Raw genomic sequence first — 24,319 nt, 5'->3', positions numbered from 1 at the left:
TAATCCATGGAGAAAACTGTCTATTAAGGTATAGTTCTAAGTTTTACAGGGACAGAAGTGATAAATGGAATATAGGAAACATTAAGAGAAACAAACATCTGGAAGCTAAAGGCAGGCACTTCTCCTATAGGTTAGTTAACAGTTGCAGTTTGTCTACCCTGCAGTTAGTATTTTCCCTCTCCTGATGCATTTGACACATGCCTGGGGCCTTTGCAGAAAATGCGTGACAGTAAAAGGTGTTACTGATTTCTGCACATGGGTGGAATTTGATGTCTATTGATCAGTGATCAAGTGGTTTCTTCTGTTCTTAGAGAGGAGCTTTTAGTACATTATGACAAATTGAGTTTGTTATAATTACAAAATGAAGGTTGCCAGTATTTTTTATAATATGTTTGAAGTTATAACATCAGTTTTTAAGTGGAACACTCTTCTTTTATTTCCCTGTAACATTCTCCTAAAAGGCCATAAGAATTATTTTGGTGCTCCACCTTGCAAAATGTAACTTGATTTTTGAGTAGAAAACTGGACAGTAAGTAGCAGTTGCTACTTACTAGCCAGTTTAGAAGTGGCTGATGGAATGAAGACTGATACTAAAATTTTCAGATTTTTGCCAACTACTGATAAGGAGAAGATACAGCATCTCAGTTTTCCATTATCTTACATACATTATGTTTTCCTTCAGCTTTTTCATTGTTTTAATACTCCTCAACCTTGCTTCTTTTTTCCTTTTGTCACTCTTTCAGGATTCTCTAAAGCATAGAATGAGGATGAAGTACCTTTATAATATTACCTATAAGTAATCAGAAAAAGATATCTGATCTCAAAAATGATATCACCTTGTTTAAGGTTTGCCTTAAATTCGTTTACCTTTAATTCGTTTTCTCAGTAAGTGCACAACTGTAACTCCTATCTTCCTGAAAGTAAGCAGTCATGTTCTCCCACTACCTCAAATGTGTTTCACTTTTTTTCACCCACTACTTTCTTCTCTCATCCGAATATTTTCCCTACCAGTTAATGTCCTTGTGATTGATGCCTGGTCCTTTTTCACTTTTCATCCACAGGATAGATATCTTGGGCTCTTTGCTAGAAAGGCTTATACATCAGAGGGCTATTAAAAATCAATGGAAAGAGCTGTTTTCTAATAAAGAGAGGTACTCTTAAAATGCCAGCAAGCTGATCCACTTCCTGTTCTCCACCCTTTTGTCCTCCTATTCATCTCAACTGCTAGAAAATTAAAGAAGTGAATTATCTTGCCTTCCTCATAGAGGCATTTTGTTCTCTTCAGCTCTAAAGAAAAAAAGGGTCATTAAAGCAGCTGGTCAGTAAAGTACCTGCCAAAAAGGGGACCCAGCTGAAGAGCATAGTTTTCTGCAAGTGGTAAAGCACCACAGAACAAAACAATAATCCCTTCTGAAATCTCTATTTTAAAAATCGTATGAATTGTCCATGACGTGCCGATGGAATTGAGTTGGTTCCATAATAGGTCACCCATATGACTTAGCCGCTTTTCTCGGCTCTGTAATTTGGTAATATTTCTTGTTCTTAAAGTGTAAGAAAGAACTTCATTTAGACCGCAAGGTATACTTGAAGAAAGGTGTTATGCTATGTAGATCCAGATGTCAAATTGTGATCTGAGGTTTATTGAGTATTTTCAGTTTCTAACTAATTGAAAATGAATGAAGAAAATTGTTGCATCACTCCATCTTATGATGAAAGAAGTGATGCCTTTTATATCCTGCCTAGAAAAAACAGAGAGACAGAGACTTTTTTTTTGAAATTGCTGGTCACTGGAACTGATATGCATGTAACTTTTCATGACTTTGTGCATAGAATTTTTACATATCTATAATGCCTTCTAAACAGAAAATTGTATTTGATATTAACAAATAGTTGTTGTTAATCACTAGTCTTTAGGTTTTATATGCAAAGTAAAATCTGCTGGTTCCTTGCCTTGTTTTTATGTTACAGGTAGATTATGTATTTTGTAAATATTTTTTCCAAGTTTTCCTGGATGTGTCTATATTTATATATTTTTATAGAAGAAGACAGTGTATGTGCACACATGCACACAAGTATTTTAAAATGTAGCTTTGCTTTGTTAATGCTTTTTCATCAGCAAATACAGATACTTTAACTTCTGTTACGTAAGTAATGTAAATGGTCAAATTTTGTAGGAAATGTTCATCATTAAGTAAGTATACTTACTTTTCATTCTGAAATGGAACATTGCTTAGGGAAGGGGCTTCATGGAGTCTTCTTAACATCTTGTGTCATCTAATAAGTAAAGGTCATTTGTAAGTAGAAGGTGGGGTACACAGTTGTCTTAGCAAGGCACTATTTGAGGTTGATACTTATGCATAAAACTAGATTTTCATGTGTCCAGTACCTTCTCAAAACTATCTCATTTGGTGAAATTGTTGTTTCTGCTCTGTCATTAGAATATTTATTTGTGTTACAAAAGACCACAAACATGTTATCAATAGTCATACATTTGTTTTCCCAATACTAGTAACATTTAGTTTCTCAAAGCTAACAAAAACCTATTTTAGGAGTTACAGGGACAACATCCAAAGCAGATTCAGTAAGAAAGGCAGAATGATGAGCAGCCAGAACTTAAGACAGAACTGAAATTCTTTTTGCTGTTTTGCAATAAACGCATATAGTTCATAAGATGACTCCTTGATAAGATTTATGTATTACACTAACATGAGTTAAGTGAGACCTTATGATAGGTATTCCTGGTGTTGGACTTTTTTACAGGTAGAAATTTTTACCTATGGCGTTTTTTCTCTGTTTCTTAATATAATTTGCAGTTTATCTAGGTTACCATATCCATTGGATTCATTATGAAAAATGGAACAGTTGGTTCTTTTAAGCTCCTTGTAGCTGTTTAATATCACTATTTATGATATACCAGAATGCCTGAGGAAATAGATTATTCATCAAATACATTTTTCAATTGTTTGCTACAGATGTGGCTGAATAAAACATGCCTTGTGCAGAACTTGGTCATCTTTCAGTTTTGAACTATTCCTGTGACCAAACTGAGATGATTTTATTGTTAATAGAGTAACTCCGGTAGGGACAGTGTCTAAAAATATTCTCAATTATGGAAGTTGCAATATTTTAGCCCAAGTACTTTGTTCCTATTAATACTTGCACAAATTGTAAAAGTTAAAGTGGCTAAGAATGTCTTTATCAGGGTGAACTCTTGGCTCTGCTGAAGAGGTTTGCTCCATTTGTTTGAGTTTCCTCTGTAACTCATAGGAGGAGGCTTCCAGATTTTCAATTTCCTCCTTTCCAGAGGAGGGTTCCAGGAGGCTTGTTACAGATTGCTCTGTACAGTGCCTCCAAAGGCCACTCACTGTGAACTGAGCAGCTGCATAACAGAGGTCATCTGCAGTAAAAAAAATGAAAAGTCCCCTTTCTGGAAAGCATGTTACCCATGGGAAGTACTTGAGAAAGCTTGGTTTAAATATATAGCTTCTTCAACCCTTACTACATTTAATCTATCTAGTTTGAACATGCTAAAAAATTTAGCCTTGTCTCACACCCAAGTGCTGTGGTAGAGAAGATTCAGATTGTATTTCTGTCCTGCTCTTTCTCCAAATTTTCATCAGGCATAGCCAAAGTCTGCAACAAAATGGGTTATACCTCTATTTTCTACTTTAGATTCAGTCATAGAATTATAGAATTGTGGAATGCTTTGTGTTGGACAGGACCCTAAGAAATCATCTAGTTCCAAACCTGCCGTGGGCAGGGACACCTTCCACTAGACCAGATTGCTGAAAGCATCATCCAGCCTGGCCTCTTGGAATGTTGTAACCTTAGTCTACAGGCTGAATTCAGTGGTTTGAATTCTAATAGCTTTCTGAGTATTGATTTCCACTTCTACAAAGAAAAGTAACTGATCTCAAAATATGTGCTGCTTATTGTTATAAGAGGGTATATACTAGAGCAGGTGATGTATCTGATGGATGTTTGCCTATGCAAGTATAAATGTATTCTCTCTGCCAAGTCTGAGATATATACATATGTATGTATATATCTGTGTATGAAATCAGCAGAGATATTTTTTGGCAGTTGTGGTAGATTGTAATTCCCTGCTTTTACACTTTTAGAGAATACAGATTGAAAGTGCAAATGGGTTTCCATTTTGTAGCCACCATTCTGTGCCTATTTTTCAGTTGTTCCACCTCTTGTCCCATCTTCCACATGGCAGTTCATTGCAGGTGGATCACTGCAGGGGAGATAGTACTACAATAAAAGCATATCTATTTGGAAAATTATGTCCTGAAAATGGAAATTAACATATTTGTTAATGTTGCAAATTAATCATGCAGAAGTTCAGAATCAGAGAAATAGATGTCCCAGAACTGGAGTAATTTTCCTTTTCAGGGCGTGGTAGGGTTGTATTCACCTGGCTGAATATTTGTTTTTTATTTGTTTTTAAAAAATATTTCCATCTTACCATGTTGAAGGTGTTCTGGCTACAGTACAGTTTGCCACAAAAAGCTAAAAAAATACTTGGTGCTTAACTCCAACTTCTCTTTCGGTACAGTTTAAGCTGGCAGAAACGCTAACTAAAATGTAAAGAAGAGGTATAAATCAAGGCAAAGCAGAAGAAAACATGTAGCAACAGAGATTGTATTAGGCACTGAAAGTCACAGCTGTATAAATAAATAATAGCAGCATAGAATAGTTAGGGTTGGAAAGGACCTTAAGATCGTGTCGTTCCAACCACCCGGACATGGGCAGGGACACCACACACTAAACCATGTCACCCAAGGCTGTCCATCCTGTCCTTGAACACTGCCAGGGGTGGAGCATTCACAACTTCCCTGGGCAACCCATTCCAGTGCCACACCACCGTTGCAGTAAAGAACTTCCTCCTTATATCCAATCTAAACTTCCCCTGTTTTCATTTAAACCCATTACCCCTTGTCCTATCACTACAGTCCCTAATGAAGAGTCCCTCCACAGCATCCTTATAGGCCCCCTTCAGATACTGGAAGGCTGCCATGAGGTCTCCATGCAGCTGTTTCCAGGCTGAACAGCCCCAACTTTCTCAGCCTATATTCATATGGGCGGTGCTCCAGCCCCCTGATCATCCTCATGGCCCTCCTCTGGACTTGTTCCAACAGTTCCATGTCCATCTTATATTGAGGTACACCAGAAATGTACACAGTACACCATTGGGGTCTCACAAGAGCAGAGGGACAGGATCACCTCCTTTGAGCTGATGGTCATGCTATATCTATAAACCCTATTTTTATAAATTATGGGAACAGTGCATTCAGCAATGTGTTCTCCTCTTTCATCAGGACCAGACTAGTTTAGGCAGACTAATTTGGATGGGTGTTCATCAAATCAGGTTGTCTGTCATTGTAACAGGCCTTTTTGGTTCTCTTTGATGTCTGTAGGGTAATGGATAGGAAGGCAGCACCACTGTTTCCCATTTCTTTATATTTGTACTCTATTTGTGTGCTTCTTACTGGAGGAGGGAAGAAAACTCACAATTTTGTACTAGAAAATTATTTCCTTCCATTGAAAATTATAACAGTGTTTTTATACCCAGAGGAAGTGCTTGTACCATTCCCTAAAAGTGTTGCAAACAAAATATATATATAATCAGTCAAGTTTCTGTTTGGCTGCATGTCTGCTCATTTTCATACTAGTAAGAACAACAAGTGTTTTTTTGATATCAGCTAACACTTCAGTGGCAACTAGGGTGTTATTTTTCCTAGCTGTTGTGGTGGCTATTATTGTTTATTATACTAGCAGCAGTATCTTGGAAACATAACCTAAAGACAAGCCCTGTCTCAACACCCTGTGGGCTAATAGTAAGGATAAAGAAAAAACAGTTTCTCAGAACCTTTGGCAGCTTGCAGTCATTTTAAGGCTGAATGCAATGAGTAGATAAAACTGACAAATAGGTTTGGGAAGGTAAGATTATAAATCATATCCATAAATTAAAAGCACAAGTCTCAGTTCACTGACTTTCTAACTACCGTATTTATTTGCTAAATGCCATTTGGACTCTTTCACTACCCAGATCTTCCTTTAAAATACAGAGTGGCTGTGATGCACATCTGTTCTAAAATTCTTATCTATTACCATACATGAGGTGCTGGTGCATGGTGTGGTATTTTTACTTTTAGAGGATTTTCTGTTATTTTGATATGAGTGATAAAAAAGCTTAATGGATTTTTGCAGTGGTATGAGACTGGGTATTCTTGCATTAAATAGAAGGTTAAAAGAGTCAGGAAATGCTATGTGTATTTCAGTATTAGTTATGTGAATTCAGGAGGCTGGCTTATCTTCTTTGTATCTTGTATGGGCATTACAGGTAAATTAATGTTTCATATGATAGAGTTATAATGTCTACTATAAATAGACACAGATGTTTGTGAAGAAATAAAATAAGGAAAATGGGGATCTATTTTTTTAGTTTCTATCTAATTAGTATAATTGCTAAGAAATATTTTGCTTGCATTCAATGGTGCTCACCTGTTTGTTTAATACAGACAATAGTATGTTCTAACTTTGAAAAAAAGTGCAAGGTTTTGAAATTAAAGGGTGATATTTGTAATGCAAGTGAGGCTATGGTATGGCTGGAAAAAAATTAGTAGACTCCTTGAGTTGGATTCTTGCTTCCTTTAAAAATGTCCTGTTCTGAGTATTTTGTAGATCTTTGTAGCATCATACTCTGTTGCTGGACTCTTCTAGGAACAGGTAGATTCAGATGGGCTCTGCTCAGGTTCACTTAATAACTTGTACAAAAGTTGGAGGTGTTAGGAGCTAGGAACAAATCTTTTTGGGGTAGTCATTTGCTGCATTTAATGGGCTGTTGAGGACCTAGATCTTGTATACTATTCAGTTTGTTATTTTGATAATTATAATGTATTCTATTCAGTTGGATTATTCACTATAACACAAATTAGTCCTGTTTTTAATTATTTCTTAGTTTGCTAGCTAGTCACTCCAAAGCTCTCCTGCAGAAGGTAGGGTTAAGGTGCATCAGTGTGTAAGTGGAGTATTTTAGATTGGTGCTTAGCGTTTGTATCAGTTGTATTTCATATGAAAGCATGACTGGAAATTAATCATTTGAGCTGTTCCTTCTCTCCCAGCAACAACAGAAAGGTTGCAGCTCATTTATTTGTTAATAAATTGACATATGTTTTATGTTGTACAAAACATTTTTCAGGTTACGTCATAGTGTTTTGTGAAAAAAAAAACCACCACCTAAAGACCAACCAAAAAACCAAAACAACCCCAAAATACAGATTTTTCTGACCTGTATGGAGACAGCTCATGACCTTATTCCATATAAGCAAGAATTAATCATAGTATGAAATATAGACTAGAGGCATTCCCTTTATACCTCACACAAAATGACTTTTATTCAAAGGCCCTACATGAAAATCAGTCCTAAAAATCCTCCTGAAAACAAAATAAATATTATACTTACTTAATTTTATAATGAGTAAACAAATATGTAACAAAATGAAGGAAATTTATATACCTCCCAATGGAATGTTGTGCACAGATTGGCTGGCTAGCACTGGCCTTATGCCAGTATGGCATGTGATTAAATGCAGAATGATGTCAGGTCACCAGCTCAGCCTAGAACTACTTTGACACAGAACTTCTAATAAGCTAGTCAATATATATTGCTTCCAAATGCAAACATTTTCATGTGAGCAAGCTGAACTGTTCTGCCAGGGTATTTCAGGTCTAGAATTATCTTCCCAAATTCTGGACCTCCTCAGAATGTGAAAATTACAGAAGTAGAATTGGAAATGTCTACTCCTGGATGTTAACATAGCAATTGCATAGGTCATTTTTCCTTATTTTATTGTGCTATGAAAAAAAAGTTAGAATTATATTATTTTCTTGAACCTCAAAAAGGGGAAAAAAGGACCATCTAATCTCCAGTTAAACTCTTACAGTATTTGGTTTTGCTCCTAATTCTATAGTAGTCAGTAGGTAAGGATTTTCAGAATATTGGTTTCCAGATTTTAGAACTTATGCTCTGTTTTCCTGTACCTGATCTTAACTGCACGAATTGGAAAGTGGCAAAAATCTTTTCCATAGTACAAAGGAGAGTGGATGAATTGGGAAGTACAACTTAATTGTGAACATAATTGCACTTCTTGTGGATAATTGCAATCGTAAGTTAAGCAAGACAGCTTCTAACAGTTGGGTCAGATTTTTAATTTTGTGATCTAAATTATTAATGAGAATATTTCCATAAGCTTTCTGCATAAAAATTGACTTCATAACAGAGAGGTCATCTGGTCTTGTCTTCTAGCCTTTATGATTATCAGTGGTAATCAGGAACTCTTTTGCCATAAATATATGCATCTTTTATGCCTCCTGACATACATACCAAATGTAGGTGTAATGAATTAGAAACTTTATGAAGGAAAACTAAATTCTGTAGTTTCTAGTTAAAATTAAATTAGACTATGCATGTGGGATTCAGAAACATGAAGGGTTAAATGAAAAGTGTACACAGGAATAGTATTTAATAGTTTTTTTTTGGGGGTGGGAGGAGGGTGATTTAATACCTTGGGAATCTTGAAAGCCATATTGAGTCAATTATGGAAAGTCCAATGCAGGCTGTTTTTCATAGTGTGGCTGCAGTCAGACAAAGTGGCATGATGCATAAAAAAGACAAGCAGATCAGTACAAGAATGCATAATGCTATTGTATAAATCTGCAGTGTTTCCACATCTGACAGACAGTCATGTTGAACACAATATATCTTGAATCGGATACTGTGGGTGATATAAGAGGACTTGAAGCAAGTGGTGAGGCTGGTTTGGACTATAAAGTTTTTTATGAGAGGAGACTGAAAGGTTGAGATTATTTATACAGATGATAGCTTGGAAACTTCTATAAACTGCCTCCTAAATCAAGATTTAAGAACATATCCAGTACCACCAAAAAGAATAAATTCAAAACAGATGAACAAGATTTTTTTTGTTGTTGTTTTTACTTGAAACACAATGGAATGACAAAATTCAAGGTCAGAAAGAGTAAAATTTAAGGTGATTCAGAAGGACGTTTGACACCTTTGTCAATGAGAATTTTAAATAATAACCATATTGGGTTTCAGAAAAAAAATAATTAAAAGAAGTGATGCCTACAGCAAACACATGCTTTTATTATAATGGTTTATTGTATCTTCCTGTGATGTATCTCGGCTGGCCAGCACTAGAAACATTGAATAAGACTCAGGATATTGGTTAAAATGGAAAATTATTTTTACTCAGGATGACATTTTCTCTTCTTACTGCAACCTGAATGAATTTTTTATCATTTCTCTCTATTTGCTAAGACAAAAGAATGAATGACAGCTTTGATTTCCTTCTGTCCCAAGAAAGTAGGTGTCATAGTCCTCTTTCAGAGATTCAAAGGGTCAAATATTTTGAAACATCTTTCACTCACATTTCTTGCTTATAATCTATTAACAGGTCTAAGACTACAGCAAATACTTCATTCCATGCTCCTTTTCTGGCATTTCACAGCTTTAATGAGTGAGAGATAGTATATTTTACAATTTCAGTGATGTTCATCTGGAAGCCCCTAAAGGAACTCTTTTATTCTAAAAACACTCACACCTTGAAGATTGCTCTGCTTTCAACTGTCTCAATTTCTGTACTGAGTCAACTATTTGAAGTCTTGCCATAATAATTCAAAGACCTTATTACTTCATAAGAAGTTTGCTTAAAAAAAACCTTTTTTTGCTAAGATTGTTATCTAGTCCTAGACAGAAGGGGAGGTAGTAAGAGAATCCCAAGGGATCATAAAATACGGTATTTTTTGTCTGTTTTCCCTTCCTTCCTTCCTTCCTTCCTTCCTTCCTTCCTTCCTTCCTTCCTTCCTTCCTTCCTTCCTTCCTTCCTTCCTTCCTTCCTTCCTTCCTTCCTTCCTTCCTTCCTTCCTTCCTTCCTTCCTTCCTTCCTTCCTTCCTTCCTTCCTTCCTTCCTTCCTTCCTTCCTTCCTTCCTTCCTTCCTTCCTTCCTTCCTTCCTTCCTTCCTTCCTTCCTTCCTTCCTTCCTTCCTTCCTTCCTTCCTTCCTTCCTTCCTTCCTTCCTCCCTCCCTCCCTCCCTCCCTCCCTCCCTCCCTCCCTCCCTCCCTCCCTCCCTCCTTCCTTCTCTCCCTCCCTCCCTCCCAAAGACTATTATGTTCTACATTTGAAATATATCAAATTAAAATTATTTTTCTTGTTTGTCAATTTTGTCTTGTTTGTTGTGGTTGTGATTTTTTTGCCTGTCTCATTTCTCACAGGGGCCCTGAGTGTGCATGGAGCCCGTCTTTTTCTTGCACAGATTGTTGCCCTTCTGATTAAGAGGTTTCACCACACTAGGAGAGACTGGAGAGGAACCCTGTTAAATGTGCTGCTGCCTGTCCTCTTTGTTGCACTGGCAATGGCCTTGTTTAATGTGAAGCCACTGGCTACTGATTACCCTTCTCTCAAGCTAACACCAAGACTTTATGATGACGCAGAATCTTTCTTTAGGTAAAGGGCTCATCTATCATCAGCAATATCCACGGTTTGGGGACCTTCACCCTTGAGTTCTCATATTTTAAAGATTGTTTTCTAGGAAGAACAATAGGTTACTTTTTACAATAGCTATTTACTTTTCAGATATTTAGTACATTTTTATAGATTATAATGAGGGAGAAATAAAATTAGAAAAGCATTATGCAAAGGATTTTCTGAAGGAAAGGGCAAAGACTTTGGAGCACTTTGAACTGAAATCTGTTTCAATACCAGCCATGGCCATTTATATGTAAATTCACAAGTGTATTTAAACAAGCTTTTGCCTGCTTCATTTTAACTAATTGCTTAGCCATTTTCAAGTGCATTTCATATGCAGATCACTTTCTCTACAGGACAAATATCCAGTAGGTATCACCGTAAACATAACATGATGCTGTTTGAATTTATAAATGAAACATAAAAGCACCTAAGCATGCTAACTGTTAGGAATGCATGTTTATAAAGAGAAAGATGGCCATGGAGAGATGTTGAGACTTGTTTAAACATAATTGTATCTGATTTCTTAACGTGTTCACATATAGTCATTGAAATGAGTTCAGTTTGCTGTTTTGATATGTTTCCTATATGTGGATTTTATAGTTCTTTAATTTCTTGGTAAACATGTATGATCTTGAGCCTGAAAGCTAATAGAACTAGACATTAATGTGGAGGTTTTAAGTTTTGGTTTTTTTTCTTTCCTCCTTCGCCCTTTCCTCATCGTGGCCACTTTGGACAGTACTGAAGATGATCTAGGGAACCTTACCCAGAATCTACTGAGATATTTTTTTGACTGGGACAACACATGCATGCATTCAAAACAAGGGTAATTGTAACAACTATAACAATTCCTTAATTGTGAATTGTAAATATTGTAAATTCAATATTTCTGTGAAACATGGATGAGCTTTTCTTGGCAGCATGAGGTTAATGACAAATCTGTTCTGTTGAAGGAGCTGGCATCTAGGCAAAGCAGGTTTCATTATTAAAGTTGTGATCCAAATCCCTTAAATGTTAATTTCTAATTAATTTCAGGAGGATTTTGATCAAGTCTTGTGTCCATATGAATGAATGTTAGACAATAATTGCAATATTTGTTAGGAAGCATTCCAGATATCCAAATTCAGGAATGCAGAGTGGTGGCCATGAATTACTTATTGCTGCAAACACAAAACATGCAGCTTGTTTGCTGCTTTATTTTTATAAATATTTTTAGTGAAACCACTTTGGTACAAATGAGTAAAATTGAGATAGCTTTAGACACAGCTGCTGTTTTGATGAAATGCTTTTTTGAAAGAAAATGTTAAGATGCCAGATCTGCTTTTACACTTTGGATTTCTTCTGTTAAGTAATACATTCCTTTTATTTAATGTTTGTTCCTATTGTTATGTTTATTCCCATTGTTATGTTTATTCCCCTTAGAAAAAATAGTTCATGTTGGCAGATGGAATCTATGTCACCCCAGGATTCATGTGGATGTATGGCTGAACAACAGGTATGTTATTTCATATTTACTTATGCATGTAAAAATCAGATATGCGTATATTACATATAAAAAACTTGACTTTTCTTTTTGAAGGACTAAAGAAAAGCATGAGGAAACAAACCCTCAGAGCACTGGCTTTGTTATGACTGGAGATTTCCTTCTGTTTCATTTAATGTTTAGTCTACATGCTGTGAAGTCTTCATGGAAATCTTGCCCAATTTTTATGTACTTATGTGTGTGTGTGTATACACACTAGAAATGGCTATAGATTGATTTGAAATAACAGAAATCAGAGATGGCTGAACTAATCTCAGCAAACACAGCATTGCTTCAAAGATGTTATAGAACCTTGGTTGCCAAAAAATCCTCCTGGAAAACAAGTTTAAAACATAGTACTTCCATAATAGCTGGAAAACTAGTTGCTTTCAGAAGGGAAGCTCAAGTGATCCTGCCTGATAGAAGCTACCAGGGAATCTACATATGAATGAGATTTAATTGATGTCGCTTGATTTTGATTAGGATTGCCTATATGAAAATAAAACAACCTTTGAGGAAAAAAGGAATTTTGAAAAAGGTAATGGATTTCTGACAGCCTTGACTGTTGAGTTTTCTTGCTGACTTACTCTGAGGCTGAGTAATAAACAAGAATGTGAAACTGTCTGAAGGGAGAAATACATCACCTTGGATAGGATCATTCTATCAAATAAGTTCTCTCCTTCATAAATATATACATATTTAGTCTAAGAGTTGCATCTGAAATATAGGAATACATTTTTGGGAAAAGTAGAAAGAGGAAATGAATCTTTTACTCTGCTTGGGCAAGGAACAGATTTGCCTCTAATACTACTCAGAAGTATACTTAAACTTGAGAAGCTTAAACAAAATGGAAATGGGAACTCACACAGGGAGAAGCCCATTAACCATGAAAACTCAAAGGAAAGAAGTCACTTGACAGTGGAGGCAGAACCTGTATCTGAGTTATGTATCTTCAGAATCTCCGAGAATGAATTTTAATTTGTGTGGGGTTGAGATGTCAAATAAGGATTAAAATTTTCTGATTGATATGCATAATCTATAAGGCTTTTGAGATACCAGATCATAATATCTGTCTCCTTTTCTTTGGTTGTGAGAATACCCCACTGAATCATTAAAAAAAACCCTTTCTTTTTCACTGCAGTCCATCAATTAAATTTTTAGAAGCATATTGCTTTAATTAGAATTTTGGTTTCATCTCATATACATCTGGTGCTTTTTTTTGTATTTATTCTTAGGCACAACTGAATAGCAGTCTTGCCTTTTTCATTGCTGCAAATGTTTATAAGCATACATACAATTGTTGATGTTTTCAGAACAAAACTGACTGGCAGGATTGCAAGAGAAATCATAGGTGGTTCTAATATGTAGATAACATTTGCAATTATTTGAGATGCCATATAAAACCATACATAATCTATTGAAAAGTTATGAAAGCTAAGAAAGGCAAACTAAGTTGAAAAACAATGCTGTAAAATCTAAGCAAAATTCAAAAAAGATGGCTAAATGTAGTGCCACTGCTATTTAGGAGTGCTTTTGCTGTTTTTCAGATGTGTCCAAGTTTCAATACCTCTGTTCCATATGTGAAGAATAAGAAAGGACATATTTTGTATAATCTGTCAGGGTTTCTTGTAGAAGAGTATTTAGTGAGACCTTCCAACAGAGCAAGGTAACCTTAAAATACCTAATCTTTATTTATCCTCCTGATAAATCCTTCCTGATCCAAAGCATAGACCTATGTCACTGAGACTATAAGGGGTAATTAGCTTTATCTGTTGGTTGTTATCAAGACATACAGTCAGGCTAAGGTAACATGGAACCCCATCCATGGTCATTTTCAGAGCTTACTCCAGCAGTTGCATGCTAATTGCCTTTAGGCATGCCCTGACTGTCTTCTTGCCACACAGTGAGTTATTTCAGCATCTTCGAGAAAGAAAATTATATGCACATACAAATTAGATAAACAATATAGTTTCCATTCCTTAGGGACTCAAATAGAAGTGGACATGCTCCATGTAATCACTTCTTCAAAGTAAAAAGGGCTGGTATACCCCTGGCAAGACTTCATACTCTGTGATACCAGCCACAGAGGTTATCTATCTGCTGTATTTTGAGTTTTACTCTAGATGCCTTTGCAGCTCTATCACTGCCTTTGACACAAGTGGAAATAGTAGACCAAGTATGATTTTATCAAGGAGAAGGAAGGGTTAGCCAGAAAAAGTGCATGATTTGAAAAAAAAAATAGTGGCAAACATCTTAGAATGAAAGATTTGAGCTAGAATATCACAGAATCATAAACTAGTTTAGGTTGGAAGGGACCTTCAAAGGTCATCTAGTCCAACCCTTCTGCAATGAGCAGGGACATCTTCAACTAGATCAGGTCAGAACCACATCCAGCTTTGTCTTGAATGTCTCCAGGGATGCCACATCGAAATGGGAAGATGGCAAGCTGTTTAAGATGTTTCTGAAAGTCAGTAATACCTCACTTGCTCACAAATCTTCCTGCTGCTTGGATTTCAGTTTTCAAAGTAAAAATTCTTATCCGAGGGAATTCCTTTGCCAGAAAAGATCAATACTATTTACCTTATTCAAGAATATATTGAGGTCCTGTTTTTCCTTAACATGGAAGGTTTTGTGACCAGTGAAGTTTTACTTTCAGTTGAAAAATAAAGCATTAGTGTAGATATTCCCACTTTATCATTGCAAGAAAAGACTGTAAATCTTAAGGCAGATAACTTGTTATTACTTTAATTTCTATTACCAGATATGGTGGTTGGTCTTTTGGAAGGAGAAGAGCATTTGAACTTCAAGATAAAAAATTGAACAACACCAAATCAAAGTATATGGTTAAGGTGAGAGTTGCATGTATGTCTGTTCATGTGTATGTATGTATTGCTTACTGATTCAAGCTTCAGGCTTCACAACACTGAGCAAATAATAAATCATTACATAAAATCCCTTCACTTAGAAGTTGGAGAAAACTCCTCTGTCTATTCTAGTTCACTTCTCTGTTCATAGTTCTTGAAGTATTGTCTGATGTTCTGAGAAGCAGTTTAAAGTGAATCAGATGATACCACTTTTGTTTTTTCCTGTGAACTCATTTCAGAGTCTAACAGATCTTACCCATCAAGCTTTTTTTTTATAGGTAGTCAGCCTAGATATTCCTTTTTTTTTCTTACAAGAAGTCGTCAGAATTGACAAAAGCTCATTGAACTTATAAAAAATTAGTAATTATTGATGCTTGTTACATTCCTGCAAGGAATACTTTCCTCTCTTGCCCCAAAGTAAAGATTTAGCTTCCAGGGCTAGTTGCTTCTGCATAACAAATATGCTACCCTGTTTTTATAATCCCCTTGTCAAATAAGAGTAACTTTCCATTTTTATCCTAGAGAAACAGAAGTGTGCCTTGTTGAAATTAGTCATGTTGTGAAATCTGAATCTCTTTGACAGCAACTTGTACAGTCTTGCAATGTTGCATAGAGCCATTGTTTTCTGTCTGGAGCTACCTTTGAAGTCAGGAACAGGATTATTTTAAGTGCAATCAAAATAAAGAACTTTTCCTTGAGACCTTTTGTTATACACTGCAAAGATACAGTATATCCGTACTGTAATAACTTGCGATGTGACCTAGAGCCTAAGAGGCAATTATAAGTGCAGGGGATTCTATTTTCCTTGGGGATGCTTTGAAATGTTCTTTTGACATCCATTCAAATGTAGAATAGTAGTGTGTAAAGGAACAGCAGTCTAGGTGGAGTATTTAAGAATATCATTGAGTGTTCTCTAGCATTTTATTTGAAGTAAAACAGATTTGTTAAGAGAAAACTGTGGAATTTCCATATTCCAGGTTAGAATATGAAGGAGAGGTGCTTCTGCCTGAAATTGTATTGGAGGGGTATAGAAACTAGATTTTATTTTCTTTTATAGAAGAAGAGAAGGAACAGTGTAAATCAGCTCTGTCTCCAAATCCATCTGGGGATAAAGTGTTAAAACAACTATGTATTAAAATATCATACAGATATTTTCCAATCAAATATAATTTCATGTTTATTTTCACAAAATCACAGTCGGTTTCCAATGCCTATTCCATGTAGTTTTTTAAAAAATCTCATATACACACCATACCTTATATATATTTTAATTTTGGTCACTTGTGACCCTTCTACCCCCAGATTTCTTATAGCTTTAAACTCCAGTTCCATCAGTCCTTCATTAGGAACTCGAAGTCCTAGAGGACTGCAGCAAGATGTGTTTTCTGGCTGCTGTTTTTGTCCTATATATCTTTAATCATTTTAGACTCTTGTTTTGACATGCTCGCACTGTAGTTTTTGTCAGGGTCCTTTCATTTTAAATGTCTTTGGCATAGAGCTCCACCTGCCATCAGCACCGGGGTAAGTTATAGTTATACTGTTAGTGAGTAAACTTCATATTTCAGATGCAAAGAAAATAGTGGAGTAGATTTATAAAGGGCACTGTGTTATCTAAAATACCTCCTGGAAGTGGCTTTCAACTGATGCAATGTCAAATTATTGCATTAACCTTTCAGTAATTAATGACTAGACTTTTACTTTGACCTTTCAGGCTTGTTCATGAGACAGTGAATGTACCATTTACATAGCCTGGTATGAAAGAAAAGGAAAAATTTGCATTTGAAGAGACTTCCTGTATGATTCATTTCACTTTCAGAAGTTTCCGAGCCTTTGTGCGTTATTCTCCTCCACTCAAAAAGTGATCCGTTCAAATTTAAGATACCTATTCAAATACCTGTTCTACTTTACTTAATCATACCATACTGTATATACCCCATACAGGCTATATGCATGTACACAGAAAATGTGCATCTGTGCCTGCACAAGAGAAAATATGCCTACCACATGACAAATTTACAGCTACAGGCTGGGCAGAGAAGAGATTCAGAGCAGCCCTGAGGAGAAGGACTTGGGGGTGCTGGTTGATGAGAAACTTAACATGAGCCAGCAGTGTGCGCTTGCAGCCCAGAAAGCCAACCGTATCCTGGGCTGCATCAGAAGGAGTGTGACCAGCAGGTCAAAGGAGGTGATCCTGCCCCTCTACTCTGATCTCGTGAGACCCAACTTGGAGTATTGTGTACAGTTCTGGTGTCCTCAACATAAAAAGGACGTGGAACTGTTGGAACAAGTCCAGAGGAGGGCCACGAGGATGATCAGGGGACTGGAGCACCTCCTGTATGAAGATAGTTGGGACTGTTCAGCCTGGAGAAGAGAAGGCTGCATGGAGACCTCATAGCAGCCTTCTAGTATCTGAAGGGGGCCTATAAGGATGCTGGGGAGGGACTCTTCATTAGGGACTGTAGTGACAGGACAAGGGGTAATGGGTTAAAACTTAAACAGGGGAAGTTTAGGTTGGATATAAGGAAGAAGTTCTTTACTGTAAGGGTGGTGAGGCACTGGAATGGGTTGCCCAGGGAGGTTGTGAATGCTCCATCCCTGGCAGTGTTCAAGGCCATGCTGGACAGAGCCTTGGGTGAGATGTTTTAGTGTGTGGTGTCCCTGCCCATGTCCAGGTGGTTGGAACGACACGATCTTAAGGTCCTTTCCAACCCTAACTGTTCTATGATTCTAAATGTGGTTGATTAAAACCATTGACTATTGACTCTCATTGATTAGCACTGCCATGTGGCAGAAGCACAACTCCTCAATTTTTTGTGTCTTCATGACTGTGTATTCTTTGGTTTTCTTTGAAAATATCAGCAAAAACTGTTCCATTATGATGTCATAGTTGCTATTATTTATACCATTATTAAATATAGGAAGAACATGTGGCAATTTGAAATATCATCGAAAGGCAATTTATTACATTTATATGGCATTCTGAAGTGTGCATTTTTTCAATCTTAAAAGTTGGGATTTGACACTTTACTGTAAAGTAAAGTTTAAGTATGCAGAGGAAGTTACTTCCCTCCAGCCTAATACCTCTTGTCCCTGTCTCCCCGTCTTGAATCTGGACTAGCAATGCTTAGTGATTTCTCTGCCCCTCCTCATCCTTTTTTTTATTGACCATAGATTAGTCAGAATGTTAGTCTAGCATTATTATGGAATATTAGCAGTAAGTATAAATGTTATGCAATAATGGAAAACATGTCTTTACAGAATTTATATTTAATTTGGTTTGAGGTCGTGTTTTCCTGGGGAAGTAATTTTATCAACCATAGATAGAAAATAAAACAGTGAAGAAAAAATAAAAATTTGTCATCTTAATCTAAATATTTTTTCATTATATCTTCCCTCTGTAAATAATTATCTGTGTGGCACACAAGAAATATGAAAGATATTTCAGCTGGAACTAATATTTTTCTTTTTTTCTTTTTTCATTGTACTTTTGCAATCAATTTAGAATAAGCCACAAGATTTTAGGAAAAATCCCTTAAATTTGTTTTCTGTTAAAGTGAATGACATCAAATGCCTCTTTTGCCAGACAAGCTATTCAATATTCAGCTTCAATTTGGTCATTTCCTGGGCGCTTGATTCAGTTGCGTAATGCAGCTTAAAGGAAAAAAATCTAATTAATATGCTGGATATTGAAATGTATTGTTACACACAATGCTTTATTGTAGTTTTATATTTTCATTTGAATATTGGTCACATTATTGCATTTATAATATGTTCTGTGAATACTTGAGACCTTTCCTTGCTTCAGTTGAATGAGGATATGCCGTCAGAATTTGGCTTTATTGTTTTCTTAATTGCTTTTTTTTTTCAATACAATGAATACAATCGCAGTGGAGTTTCATTATGTATGTATAACTTTCTATTCAGCACAAATGTTTTTTAAAAAGATAGAGTAAGAAATGGTTGTATGAGGGTATAAAAAAGAGTATCTACTCTTGATCACTTGTTTATGTTTCTTTTCTCTGGTTGCTATTTACACAGGAAATCCAGATTTGCAGTTTTCCTCAGGACATTTAGGTTCCATTTCACTTCTTTATTTCAAAGAACTCTTGTTGATTAAAGAATGGGATATCTAGGTTGTGTAGGAATTTGTTGGAACTGAACTGGAGGAGAACAAAGGAGTTGCATATGAATTTGCAAAGGGGGAAAGAGTTTGGGATTTGTTCTTTTTTCTTTAAATGTGGTGATATAAGATGCTGTTGAGATTTCAAGCAGATGTGAAGACCACATAAAGAAGAGTAGCTAATGTGAAAGCAAGCAAGAGCAGTGGTAGACCAAAGCTGCTAATTTAAAAATGACTAACAGAGCTTACAGCAAAGAAGATTAAAGGGTGAGAGTCATGGAAGAAATTACATGGAGCTCAGAGTGGAATATGAAAGCATGATATAGAATAGATGGGAGGAAACTGAATGTGCAATTAGATTGTGGTAAACCGTGCCTCACAATAGAGTACAATGTAGAGATCCAAACAAGTAGGTAGTCAGGAAAACAAATCAGAACAAAACAATCATTAAGACAGGGAAATAGAACTGAAGATTGGACAACCTGCGCTGGGAAATATGTAGTAAAATGCAGCAGGAAAAATGGTCAAAGTCTGGAACTAGTGTCCAGGTAAGGATTGTAGCTGGATACTAGAAAGAAAAAACAGAATGATCTGCAAGCAAATAAATAAAATAAAATAAAATAAAATAAAATAAAATAAAATAAAATAAAATAAAATAAAATAAATGCACACCACCCCCAGCCTGGAAGTTTACACCAGTATTAAGAAAAGGCACATATATGTATGGAAGAGCTCTAGAAGAGAACAGCATCAGAGTGATGAGAAAAGAATCTTCAGGGAAATTTGCAAATGTAACTGTGTATATGGTAATTTTGCAAAGGATCTAAGGAAACTGAAATCCTAGAAGGACGTTAAGGCAAGAAAGACACATATTAAACCTTGTGCACTTTGCAGTATGAATCAGCATCCAGACACAAAGTTAGAATTGCCAACCATCATTTTCAGATATATAAAATGCAGATTAGCAAATAACTCATATCAAATAGGAAAAGGTTAAGAGACATTCAACTGTATATAAAAAAGAGGGAGATGAAAGGCTGCTTTAGAGTGAGGAAAGGATAGCAATCAAAGATGATTTTAAACATGTCACTAAAACTGAAAACAAACATACATAATAATTTGACCTAGTTTTCATTACGGATAGTGCAGGTTCAAAGGCACTGTGATTAACAGTAATAAGGCATAGGCATGGAATCGATTTTCAAAGGCAAAGCAAAACTCAAACCTCAGCCCTCAGTATTTTCAGTTTAGGGACATAGCAGTCTCTCAGCAATGATTCTTCTAGCACTCAGAAGTGTGAATTTGGGTATATTTATCAGCTTGGGGTGATTCTTCATGATTTGTGGAGAAATTATATGTTACATGATAGTTGCTTCCTTCCGCTCCACAGAAAGAGTGGCTTGCCTTGTCTGCATTAAAGTTTGTCTATATTGATATCATCTGTGCCTAATAAATCACTGATTGTTTGTTGAAGGTGGAGATGCAGATTTGTCTTTTATGGAATATTTGTAACCAGCGCCTCCTTGTTTCTTTTTTTCCCCACATTCTAGGATATTCCGTTCCTAGATATTTTATGCTATGTGTCACTTGCAGGTATTATTTAGATATGTCTTTTTGAAATTTCAATGGTGTTCTCTGCTTGTAAATACGAGTTTTACTCATCTTTTTGTATTTTCAATTGAATTGGAAAATGTTCCTTTTGATTTGTTTTTCCTCTAGTTGTTTGACTAAATATGTGTAAAGAAAGGGACAGAGTGTTCCATTAAATCAGAGAATCTCAATTTAATAATTAACATAGGTGCACAGCTCCAACAGTGTCCAACCTGTACAAATTAACTGCTTCTGTTTTACCTAGTTAACTTTCACCTTTAAATAGGTGTCATAACAGGAGAATTAGGCATCTTTATGAAATTCTCAAACGTATGGGACACTTCAAATTAGGCATACAGATTCAACTACGTTTTGATTAATAATTTCTCTTCTCTTTTCCAGGTATGGTACAACCAAAAAGGTTTCCATGCACTGCCATCTTACTTAAATGAACTCAACAACTTCATTCTGTGGGTGAATTTGCCTCCTAATGTAGATTGGAGACAGTATGGTAATAGTCCTTCTTTAAGTCTTTTTTCATATCTTTTAAAAATGATTTTGAAAAAAACTAAATTTTAAGTATTAAAATATTTCATAGTATAAAGTAAAATTGTGGAGTCACACATTTCTTGGGAGATAAGAAAGTGGACTTTTAATTAAACAGAAGAGGGTTTTGTGTGTGTGTGAAGAACGTAGTACACAATAAGGTAGAATTTTAATTTATAGCTCATTATGCCATATGAATTTCTTTCAAAGGACATTCCTGTGGAATAAGTGTAAATTGGTTTCCCACACTTGGGATGTTAGTCCCTGTGAGACCACTGCTAGGGCTTGCTGAAATGGACAACAGGTTATGGATTTATAACTTGTCACTTTATCTCCTTATGTAAATATTGAGGTTAAACCCAGAGTATCCTGTAAATTCACACTGCAGTGTAATGTTCAATAGCATCCTGTTATCCAAGGAATGGGAAAGGCTGGTATATCTTAGTATTGTTTGTAACAAAAAAAGAGATTAATATATTTGACATCTCAGTTCCCTGATTCACATACCCCTGAACTGTATGAGAACTAATAAAACCAAAAAATTTACAAACTGACTTAAAAAAAAAATTGACTGCAGCTAAAGAAACAGTCGTTGACACAGGTGAACTTTTAGGATGTTGAAGTCTAGTTTGAATTCTGGTTTTAGTAGTTCAGGTTAACTTCTGTTCATTCCAGTTCGTTTTGTTCTTAAAGTTCTGTTTATCAGAAATTAATTTGGTTTAGAGAAATTTAAAGAAAGCTTATGACCAATGGTTAAGTGTTTTTTTAAAAGGTAGGATAGTTGTCTGTGATGGTAAAATGATTTTCAGTGTGTTTACAATGGAAAGGAAGTAAAAAGATAAAAGTCACTGCAAAGGGAAAGGAATCTAAAGTATCAGAACACCGAATTTCCTTAGGAAAAGTTTCCAGAATGTCAATGAAATAAGAGCAATTACTTGCTTTCAACATGGTTGGGGTTTTATTTTTCTAAATGAATTATGAAAATGAATCAAAGGTAATATATTTCTGCAGATATTTTGAATTAAATGAAATCAGATATTGTAATGGTAATTTTTAATAGAAATAGATTTTTAATCAAGTTTCCATGCACTTCATTAATTGTACCGATGCTGGCTTGTAGCGTTGGATATCTCATTCTGGAACATCAGTGTTTAAGTACCCTTATTTTTATACCTGTTATGGAGAAGTGGGGATTTACCATCCAGATTACTACTGTGATATTGAAACAACTCTGGAAGAGGTCAACAGTTTATTTAAATGCTCATATAAATACCGAGGAACCGTTTCACTTAGTAGTCATATCCTATGGCTATTTCTTGAGCATGAACCCAGCTGGAGTTCTCCCAGGTTCTCCGGAGGATGGACGTCATTACAGTGTGCCTAGTTCTACCTGCTTTACTTGCAGCGACAGACCTAGTAACTTTCACAGGAGATCAGTAGTACTGGTCCCCGTGTGTGATAAGTTTTTAGTGACAAGAAGCTGAAAAGAAGACTAAATGTTTGTGCTTAATGTCTTTTGTTCAGTCAACAGGATACAGAGAATCTAGACTTAGGATTTTGTATGAGAGTTTGAAGGAAGAAGTTGTAACCCAAGATTACAGGGGATATCTTGTACAGATTTATATCCTGATGGATTTGTATCTGTTCAAAAAACTGAAAAAAAAACGATGATTGTTTTTCTTGTGTCAGTCCAAGTTACTGACTCTTGATCACCGTGAACATGCAGGAGCAGAAAATGATAGTTGTTTGGTGATCAAAATACATTGCTTTTTATTATTGTGTAACCTGATCTTTCTTTGCAAGTGGAAAGATTTCTCTTTTACCTCCCATATGGGATTATCAGTAAGCTTCCCGATAAGAATCCTTGGAAAATTACTATGTTTGTGTCTTGTAATTTTCATGTAACTAGTGGAATGCTTGTTGAAGAAAATGTGTGCGCCAGCTGGAGGTACATGTAAGAAGATAGAGCAACAGAAGATAGCCAGATTGAATTACATCAGTTTATCACAGTTATTGGATCAGATGTCTATTTTGGAACAGCAGTTCAGGAATAGTTCTTGTATAAAATTAGCTCATCTTCTCTACCATGTGGATAGCCATCTCTATTTCATAATCATGTAAGTCTCTGTTTGTATTGTGGAAAAAAAAGAATCTAACTCATTGGAAAGGAAACCAGATACATTTTCTTTTATAGTGGTTATAAATTCAGTGACAGATAAAGAAAATAAATGCTTTAAACAATTGAAAAAAAGCAAGAAAGACTATTTGACAGAGAAGATAAAATGGACTGGGGTTTTGACAAAATATCTGTCCTGGCTGGTCTTCAAGCCTATGTGAATGATGTTTGTATGTTTTTAAATCTCTTTCTGAAATGCTGCATTCCTACAGCTAGATACTGTAATTGTGAACAAATTAAAAATGGATTAATGAAGAAGATTAAAAAGCTAAAAGGCAATGTTTTCTGCTTAAGCTTAAGATAGAAATACTCATGAAGACCTATGTTATTTTTCACACAATTGTGTAGAGCTGAGTCAGAGCGTGTTTATCGTGCTTGAATATAGGGGAAGGACAATTACCTTCCTCTTAGGGTAAAATTATATGAAGAAAAAGGAGTGGTAGTCATCTATAATGATGTCTGTAAAGTACAGCAGTTCAAGAAAGTTCTTACATCATTACTCAAAGAACAGAAATGTATCAATATAGAAAGGCCTTGTGCGATGCAGCTGCCCCATCTCAGAATTCTATTGAAGTCATTGATTTTTTTAAAACCCTTTCATCCTAGGGCTCATTGTAAGTGTTCATATAGCATCCACATTTATTTCAGATTCAGTTCTTCAAAAGAGCTGAAAGGATCAAGAGACCCATTTTCAGCTGAGTTTTGGTGGAAAGCGACTGTATAGTTTCTTGATTGCTTTTCAAATCGTAACTTTAAACTTTTTTTCAAACTGAACTGAAATGACATTTAGTAGGAATCTTCTTAACCATATCTAGTTAGTGAGGGGAAAGTAAAATATAAATTAGTACTGAGAGTGCTGCCTGTGAAATTCTCAATTATTCATGTGTTTTTCAGTAAATAGTACTATTTCATCTCACACAAACAGAAATCTCATCATAAATTTTAAAT

At 35.7% G+C, this 24,319-nt stretch overlaps 1 protein-coding gene across 5 annotated transcripts in view; it reads left to right on the top strand.

Moving 5' to 3' along the window:
- Positions 1 to 24,319, top strand: part of ABCA13 (ATP binding cassette subfamily A member 13) — a 169,075-nt gene that overhangs the window by 84,772 nt on the left and 59,984 nt on the right. For 2 of the 5 annotated variants that reach the window (XM_061449173.1, XM_061449171.1), the window contains exons 39-44: positions 10,301 to 10,532; positions 11,293 to 11,379; positions 11,976 to 12,048; positions 13,623 to 13,741; positions 14,837 to 14,924; positions 21,052 to 21,160. In XM_061449173.1, the coding sequence (XP_061305157.1) occupies positions 10,301 to 10,532; positions 11,293 to 11,379; positions 11,976 to 12,048; positions 13,623 to 13,741; positions 14,837 to 14,924; positions 21,052 to 21,160 (708 nt within the window). Of the gene's footprint in view, positions 1 to 10,300; positions 10,533 to 11,292; positions 11,380 to 11,975; positions 12,049 to 13,622; positions 13,742 to 14,836; positions 14,925 to 21,051; positions 21,161 to 24,319 lie in introns of those variants that run through there. The other 3 variants (XM_061449170.1, XR_009742647.1, XM_061449174.1) reach the window with 3 other exon arrangements.

Source organism: Pezoporus flaviventris, unplaced genomic scaffold (genome assembly GCF_033815535.1).
Source record: "Pezoporus flaviventris isolate CSIRO_AGI_PZ_B2104156 unplaced genomic scaffold, CSIRO_AGI_Pfla_v1 ptg000007l, whole genome shotgun sequence".
Lineage (NCBI taxonomy): Eukaryota > Metazoa > Chordata > Aves > Psittaciformes > Psittacidae > Pezoporus > Pezoporus flaviventris.
This window is presented reverse-complemented; position numbering and strand designations above follow the sequence as displayed.